Consider the following 8,947-nt stretch of genomic DNA (forward strand, 5'->3'; position numbering starts at 1 on the left):
AACAGCAAAAAACAGGTGTGAGGAAGGCTGAACTTGATGGACGCAAGTCTCTTTTCAGCTATCTAACTATGTAACCAACTCTAAAGATTTTATGGAAAAGTCAAATTTTGGTCATTTGTAATAGATAGTATACGATGCTGGAAGTGGCCTTGTTTTTCCTCTGTCTTTTTATTATTTAAGAATTTGTTTGATCTATTGGGGTAGGATAAATTAAAAACCTTTTTATTTATTTTACAAAATCTTCCTGGCAGCATTTACTGTGATGTAAAACATGGAACTGCAATGGGGGAGGCATGCGGTACTCAAGTGCATGTGAGTTAACCCTTTAGTGCCCACACTTCATTTTAAGTACATTAAGGTCTGTACCGTGTTGGAAAATGATCCCAAGATGAGACATTTAGATCATTTTACAATTAAAGCACCAAAGACCATCTCTGTACTGTAGCCATCTATAAAGTGTAGTGAAGTCCAGTGAGGAGAGATTTGGTTTGTGGAAACGAATGGCTGTTTAAACTACAAATTGTTCTGCCTAACAATACGACTTTTCTACAGTTATTCATTTGCTTTATAAATATTTTTGTGTTTTGTTGTGTTTTTCTTCTCACCCCAGAACACTTCATTTACCACTAATGCAATCCGTCTGAATCAGAGAGAGAAGGATGAAAAAGATAAGTAAGTTTGACTCATTGTTCTTATTGACTGACAATACCATAATTGTGCTAGATTAGTAAACTATACATTATACTGTTAAGGAGGGATTTGAGAAACTGGAAAAATGCAAAGGTAGACCGGAAGGTTTTCATTTTAAATAGAAGCTAAAACATTGCGTTTGTTTAACCCCTTAAGGACCAAACTTCTGGAATAAAAGGGAATTATGACATGTCACACATGTCATGTGTCCTTAAGGGGTTAAACTGAAATTTTTTCAAATCTTTGCAGGGTTAGTCCCCACAGCTCCCAGTTTACCTGTTCATTAACAGGACTGTACGTAGAGATATTGTGTTGTGAAATTTAGTTAACGCATTTAAAATGAACCATAGAATGTGACTGTAGATAAGAACCATTCGGCCCATCTAGTCTGCCCAATTTTCTAAATACTTTCATTAGTCCCTGGCCTTATCTTATAGTTAGGATAGCCTTATGCCTATCCCACGCATGCTTAAACTCCTTTACTGTGTTAACCTCTACCACTTCAGCTGGAAGGCTATTCCATGCATCCACTACCCTCTCAGTAAAGTAATACTTCCTGATATTATTTTTAAACCTTTGCCCCTCTAATTTAAGACTATGTCCTCTTGTTGTGGTAGTTTTTCTTCTTTTAAATATAGTCTCCTCCTTTACTGTGTTGATTCCCTTTATGTATTTAAATGTTTCTATCATATCCCCCCTGTCTCGTCTTTCCTCCAAGCTATACATGTTAAGATCCTTTAACCTTTCCTGGTAAGTTTTATCCTGCAATCCATGAACCAGTTTAGTAGCCCTTCTCTGAACTCTTTCCAAAGTATCAATATCCTTCTAGAAATACGGTCTCCAGTACTGTGTACAATACTCCAAGTGAGGTCTCACCAGTGTTCTGTACAATGGCATGAGCACTTCCCTCTTTCTACTGCTAATACCTCTCCCTATACAACCAAGCATTCTGCTAGCATTTCCTGCTGCTCTATTACATTGTCTGCCTACCTTTAAGTCATCAGAAATAATCACCCCTAAATCCCTTTCCTCAGATGTTGAGGTTAGGACTCTATCAAATATTCTGCCCTCTGCCCTTAAACAGAGTTTTCTTATTTAGAAATTTTGGTTTCAAGATGGCAGCATTTGTTTTAAAGAACAATTGGAAATCTGTTTGAGTATTTGCTATCCCTGAGCCTTAAGACATTATTGTTAACTACCCTCATGAGATTAGAACAATGCGAATAAAAATGAAAATAAACATTTTTCAATCAACTGTCCATTTGGCGTGAAAGATCAAAGTGAATGAATAAAGACTAATGCATCAACGTGACCACCTTAATTAAAACCGGCTATTGACAACCAATAAACGTTTTGTATCACTATGTTAATTGTATTTAGTTAGTTTAAGAAAATGCAATCCAATTATAATGCTGCACATTATTTTATTAAACCGAACTAAAGTTTCTATGCATAGTTCGGTTTAATTCTAGGGTTATATAGGATTAACATTTTCCTTTAAGAGCTTACTCCGAGATCAGCCATAGAGCATTGTGGGTACAGTAGCCATGATGTGAGTGCTGTCTGGTCTCCCTTCCTTAGAGATGGGTGAATTGCTGTGTATGTGTTTCTTGCTCATTTCAGAAGGCTGCTGTCTCAGCATCACAGTCACCGTGTATCAGATGCAGTGAACCTCATGCAAGAGATCTTGTCAGAAACCAAGCAGATTCCAGCAGCAAGTCCCAAAATAAAACCCAGTGTATCTGGAGCATCTACATCTGGAACCCCAGGACTACGTTCTTCTCCTAAAGGGTAAACGGCACTGTGCTTTCTGTAAATCGTAAAACCTATCCATTTCTGAATAATACTTGGGATGGGGGTATCTTTCATTTTTCTTATTTGTATTTATTTTTGTTGTTTCATGTGCTGTGACTTGGTTATTAGTTCCCTAGTTCTTTAGAGCTGTCCTATAGCTACTATGAACTAAAATATTTATTCAGCAGTATATTGGAACGAATGTGGCGATCGGTTTTGTTTTTTTCCTGTTGATAATTATTGTGCATCAAGACACTTGCGTGTAATTCTGTCTTTCCAGTCTGTATAGTGATTTTATTGGATTCTGTTTTGATTTAAGGGACGCACCAGGCAAACACAACTTTTTATGCCCTGATAACATTTTGCCTAACTAATTAGCTGTATTTTCTGTGTACAAAGTGTGCCTACATTTTAAAATACTCCATTCTTGTTGGATAGTGTACCAGCTTTCTTTCTGTTCCATCCTTCTAACCTGCAGTGTTCAATAACATTGCGTATGTCATCGGGCAGCACAGAAATGTTTTCAGGTAGTCGTAGTACAGGTAACAACTTTCATAAGTACTGAAAACTTCTGTCCTGAACAGAACTGATCTTGTGCACAGGTAGCATTAAACTCTGCTAGCCAAACCTGCACACATTATGAGACAATTGGCAGTTTTACAAATTTCGATTTGTGTGTAAGCTAGGGATGGACACATTTATAACTTTGGCAAAACACTTTAATCAACTAGTGCACAATATACTATTTCACCCTCGCAGGTTTTTTGTTTTTTGGGGGGTTTATTTTTCTATGTATCATATACAAATGGCTGAATTCCTGGAGTGATTTCTATTCTGCATGTCCATTCTGGGCTACTCATACATATGTATTTGCATTTAATGCTAACTTATTGATATACTTACAAACATTGATAATTAGTTTTATTAATTTTTGGTGTCATTGTATGATTCATTTACATTTTTCGAAATTCTGGCTTAGATACGTTTTGTATACTAGTCAATATCCATGTATGCGTAATAATAGGTAGAAAAACTGTACATCATTTTCTTGCAGACGGTCTTCAGCTGGAAAGCGCAGCTTGTCTTCCAAACCATCGGAGAAACGAAGGTCCCTACTGAAAGGCGGCTTTTCTCCACCAAAGGCTCTTTCTACTCCTCCACAATCAAAATTAAGGGGTAAGAACACAGTTAGGGCTGCTATCAGAAATCTTGGTGTGCTATACACAGCCATCAGTCAGTGCTCCCCCAGAAACTTTATCCCAGATACACACACACACACAGCAAGACTCGCGTACACTGATGCACTGTCAGATCAAATTTCCTGGTATATGCATAGATGCACATGGAAATCAAATTGGAGAACAAGACACCCAATGATTCTTCCCACAATCCCCCACAAAACCAAAACTTTTGCCGTGTCCATTTATTGTGGAGTCTATCTCCTTTTTGGAAACGTTGGTGTATTTATCTTTGAGGCACATCCACACATCTCCTTTCATATTCATCCAGAGCCAATTGTTCCATTCCATCCTCCCGGTAAGCTACATTCCTTGTCCTCCTATACTCCATCCCAAGGAAGTTAGACCCCATACCTCCTTCCCTCCTCACCCTCCCAAATCTATTCTTACTGCCCATGTAGTATGGCCAGGCCATTATTGGTTAATTACCTGCACAATAGTGAGGCCCTTAGCATGGCTGTTTGTGGTAGATCTAGTGATATGATGTTTTTTCTTCATCCCCTCCACACAGCCATAGCATCAGAGCCTTGGTGTGCAAATCGAATAGCACAAATACGTTACAATTTAAGGATCCTAGTAATGCTGTGCAGATGTGATATATCACACCTTCCCAGCACTGCTCTCTGCATGAAAACCATCCAGGCTTCCCTTCCAGTAATGGGGACACTCTCTGATACTGTTGGCAACTGTGATCCTTCTATTTTTCCAACTGGATTGTATAGTATTACAGGGACCCTATGGCCCCCATGACTTTGTCTGACACCTTACCAGGGTATTGGCTAAAGTGGGTGTAACTCCTGATGGTGGCTCTGAGTACAGTTGCCCGTATAAAGTTGCTGTAAAGTGAACATATTTATTCATCCTTTGATTCTGCAATATGCAGCCCAAACTCTGATTTGTTACAGGATTCAAGGATAACAACCAGGCAGAAGGAGCTCTGTTCTTCAGATAGAGTTTTACTTTTGCCCGGATATTTTATGGTTTGATCACTTTTACATCAAACCCCTTCCAGCCATGGATCCTTCTCTCCTCCTAGCTCGGTTAGAATGTTGTTATAACTAGGATTGTGAAAAGGTTCCTATATATCCTCCACAGCTTTTTTTTTTTTCCCCCGCACTTCTGTTAACCTCTTGTATTCTATTAAGTAACAAGGACCATGGGTTGAAGGGGATCAAACTGTATGTTCTCCCTTTAGTCTATGCAGCGGTTGATTTAATAGGAGATCGGGCTGTAGGGAAGTAATGTTTCTTAAAGGAACTTTACACAGCTTTTATCATCACTCAAGAATGCCATTTCAAAGAACAGTGTTAGAAATTTAAAGCTATTAAAAACCTTTATAAAAAATGAAAATGGTAGAAAATCTTTGTTGAATTTAGTGTACCCAGCTATAGACCGGGTTTCTTGGTAAATGATAACACAGCAGTAATATAGTAAAGCATATAATTAAACTTTAACATTAGGTTTTTAGAGCCCTGCCTGCACGCTTAGAATCTATAGAGAGAATGAAATATTCAAGCTAGGGTTTGTATCTTAAAATCCAGTAAAGTGTTTTGTTTTTTTGGTTTGTTTTTTTCCCCCTCTAAATTGTAGCGATTATAAGGGTATGAGCACTGAAGTCTGTGGAAAGATTTAGGGGACTCTTTAACCCCTTAAGGACCAAACTTCTGGAATAAAAGGGAATCCTGACATGTCACACACGTCATGTGTCCTTAAGAAGTTTTTAATGGGCCATTTCAAAATTGCTAGAGAGGAAGTCAAAGCTCAAACCCTATGAAGTTCCAATAACCAGTAACGTTCTGCCTGCGGAGTAGAGAAACCGAAGTAGAATCACCATGGGAAAAGATTGATGACGAGCTAGCTGGTTGGCAAGCAGACCAAGAAAAGAAGGATTGGATTTGGGCTTTTACACAATTTCCTCCAATTTTCTTCTGAAACTAATCGAACAGTGATTAATGTGTCACACTCCAGCTGATCCAGAAAGGCAGATCATCTTAATAGACAGTCCATTTCAACTGGATTTTAAAAAACCCAAGCTATCGCTGTATCAGAACGTATAAAATGTAATCTTGATCCTCTTTGACAACATTTAGCTCAGTATTGACACTTTTGATTCGGATTAACCTATCTTTACAGGTAACTCAACATTTGTTCTTCCAAAGAGCTCACTGGATCCCAGACCAAGGGTTAGAAGAGCCCCCAGCTATCCTGTCCATGTGAAATTTGGTGAGGACTTGTCAGAACCTCTCTTATACTCTGTACTGGATGTTTCTTACATACAAAGCCAACACAAATCTAACTAGCCATCAACTCCTGCTCGGTGACCACAAAATACACATTGACCACATGTAGTAACTGCATGAAATCATCTGTCCTGCCGGCCAGTCAGTAGCTACGTGAATAATTATACAAAATGGGGTATATGTGTAATGCTATCAAGTTATCTACAAAATACACTCGTTTTCTGCACCGATTCTACATTTTATTGGCAACAAAATTCTAAACGAGTAATTAAAGCATGGCACAATTCTAGTGCAGCTAGTTTTTTTTTTTTTTTTTTTCCACACAGATTTTTCCATTTAAAAATAATTGTGCAGTTCTTACAAGTTTTTAGTTTTGTGTAATTTTGTAACTTCTTCTTCTAGATGCATCTTTACCCGGAGACCGCATGTCTCAGATCACTCGTAGGGGACTGCTGTCAGGAAGGAATATGGCAAAGGTCCATAATCAAATCTCTCTTAAACAAGCCCCCACACCTACTAAATCACAGCATCAAGGTAGGAATTATTTGATTGGATGGAAAAGTAAAGGCAGCCAGCCCCTCCAACTAGGATAAGAAAGGCCATCTTCTGTACCATGTAAATGCATTCCTCTTGGTGTCTCATATATAAACTAGGATTTAGGACGGGGTAGACATTTTGCTCTGTTTAGTTTGACAGAAAAGTTTTTATCAAAATGGTAGCACCGAACACTGATGTCTCTATGATAGGTTTTCTATTTCCTGTTAAAAGCAGATGATTTACTTGAAAGTGAATGTTTTCCTGACAATAACTCTCTCCTTCTCTTAACCAGATCTAAAGAAATTAAATTTTAGGCATGTAGTTAACCAAACTACAGAGGACTTTGAGACGGAAAGGGACGTGGTGAGCCCATGGGAGGTGCCTGATGACATTAACAAGATATTAAACAGCCACCGGAACTCACTGCTTTCTCAGGTACAAGACTGATACTGTCACTTAAATCCACCGGAACTCACTCCTTTCTCAGGTACAAGACTGATACTGTCACTTAGATCCACCGGAACTCACTCCTTTCTCAGGTACAAGACTGATACTGTCACTTAGATCCACCGGAACTCACTGCTTTCTCAGGTACAAGACTGATACTGTCACTTAGATCAGGGACCAATGATTCTAAGAAAGGTCAAGCCACACTTAGTGGGTTTACAAGAATTCATTCCATTTCCAGCCACCATCTAAAAATGAATGAAGTCTTGGTGATGCCTGTTTAGATAGTTATTAAGTAGAACATTAATATTGATATGGATCGTATATTTATTTTTTCCCTTCTGCAGGGCTCATTATATGAAGGCGATGACAGCTTTCGCAAATCCAAAATGGATAATTCATCAGAGAGCACAGGCAGCATCCTCAGCAAACTAGACTGGACTGCCATAGAAGACATGGTAGCCAGTATTGAAAAGACGTGAGCACAGCTGGAACCAGGGGAACATCTACTGTGGGAGAGAGTTCCAGCCCAGGTGCAGAATGGAGAACTCCTATTGGTTAATCATGTAATAATTATAGGGTGTCTTATGGCTAGTGAGAATAGGGACTCCCCTATAGAGGCATCGGAGTTAACCTTTTAAAAGTTTTGACTCGTCCTGCTGGGTTTATTTTATTATTATTCAATCACATGCACTAGTCTGGGAAACAGATCTGACCTTGCTGATGGCTTGAAGCCCTCTAAGCAGTTTTGACTTGACTGTCCTCTGTTAGGCCTGTTCCTTCAGCGTGACTGTTTAAGCTAACCTCCAAAACACAATGAACATAGAGTTATTGAAACAAACAATCTGCTGAAGCTCACTTAAGGAGATATGGCTAACTGAGACCATTGCTGGCCACAAGGAGGAAATCTATGTAATATTTATGTTTATGGAATTGTTTTCCAGCTTTTTTTCTTTTCGGACTTCCAATCAGTCTGCCCTCCTAACTCAGCTTTGCTTGATGAAATGTGGAGAAAAAAAATCACTCCATTTTTTTTATTACTGCTTAAAGCCCTGTCTTAAATTTGTCATTAGCAGCCCCAGTATAAAGTGAACTCAAATACATTGTTTGTACTCTATTTTGGGGCTACATATACTCTTTTCTTACTATTTTCATAGACGTTTATACCAGTTTGTTACAATATACAGCAATATTGTATGGTAATGGAATATATTACAATATATATATATATATATATATATATATATATATATATGTATATATATATATGTCCCTTGTGATTGGCTAGGTGGATACGGGTTATTTTTACACATGGCCACAATATCTCAAGATTTAAAAAAATGTAAATTGTGAGGATATCAATCTTCCTGTATTCACTCACAAAAAAAGGCCCTCATTGGATAATGTTGGTCTGGGCTTTGGTCCAGCAAAACTCCTCTGACTCAGCCTGGGTCTCCCCTAAAATGAGAGGTGCCTGTCCTTTGGTTAACTCTGAGCTATTCAGTGAATGTTGAATTTACGGAGCAGTTCACATGAGGCTGTGTTCGAATTGACAAGTCTTTTGAGATCCATCCGGTTAGAAAGTGGAACACCTGCAGAGTGACCTCTTTGCTACATATGCGTATATTTGGATTTGTTCAGTGTGATAATGTTTTTTACGCTGGTTTAGTCATAGGCTGCTATGTCATAGTCCTGCCTTTTTTTATTTTAACATGCACACAAAATGGCTTAAAGAGACACTGCACATGTTGTAAATTGTCTTTGTTGAATATTCCAGATTGTATAAGATATTTCTTTATTTTACACATTTATAAATTCTATTTTTTTTAAAAAGCAACTACTAGAAGAGTGATTGTTTTCTATTTAAATATTGTTAAAATTATTTTATAATTAAATTATGGCTTTCTTTAATAAAAAAAAAAAAAAAGTTTTACATTCTATCAACCTTTCCTGTTTTTACTGCAGTGTTTAGAATTCGATCAAGTGCAATTCCAATGAAAT

The 8,947-nt window shown here is 37.9% G+C and overlaps 1 protein-coding gene across 1 annotated transcript in view; it reads left to right on the forward strand.

The window, feature by feature from the left end:
* CPLANE1 (ciliogenesis and planar polarity effector complex subunit 1) overlaps positions 1-7,991 on the forward strand; it is a 79,460-nt gene extending 71,469 nt beyond the window's left edge. Inside the window, exons 46-52 of the mRNA XM_063453979.1 lie at positions 611-672; positions 2,314-2,481; positions 3,539-3,660; positions 5,856-5,945; positions 6,365-6,496; positions 6,792-6,934; positions 7,294-7,991. Coding sequence (XP_063310049.1) covers positions 611-672; positions 2,314-2,481; positions 3,539-3,660; positions 5,856-5,945; positions 6,365-6,496; positions 6,792-6,934; positions 7,294-7,428 — 852 coding nt within the window. The 3' untranslated portion in view covers positions 7,429-7,991. The remainder of the gene's footprint in view (positions 1-610; positions 673-2,313; positions 2,482-3,538; positions 3,661-5,855; positions 5,946-6,364; positions 6,497-6,791; positions 6,935-7,293) is intronic.
* The last annotated feature ends 956 nt before the right edge of the window (positions 7,992-8,947 follow it).

This window comes from Pelobates fuscus, chromosome 5, assembly GCF_036172605.1.
Source record: "Pelobates fuscus isolate aPelFus1 chromosome 5, aPelFus1.pri, whole genome shotgun sequence".
In the NCBI taxonomy this organism is placed as follows: domain Eukaryota; kingdom Metazoa; phylum Chordata; class Amphibia; order Anura; family Pelobatidae; genus Pelobates; species Pelobates fuscus.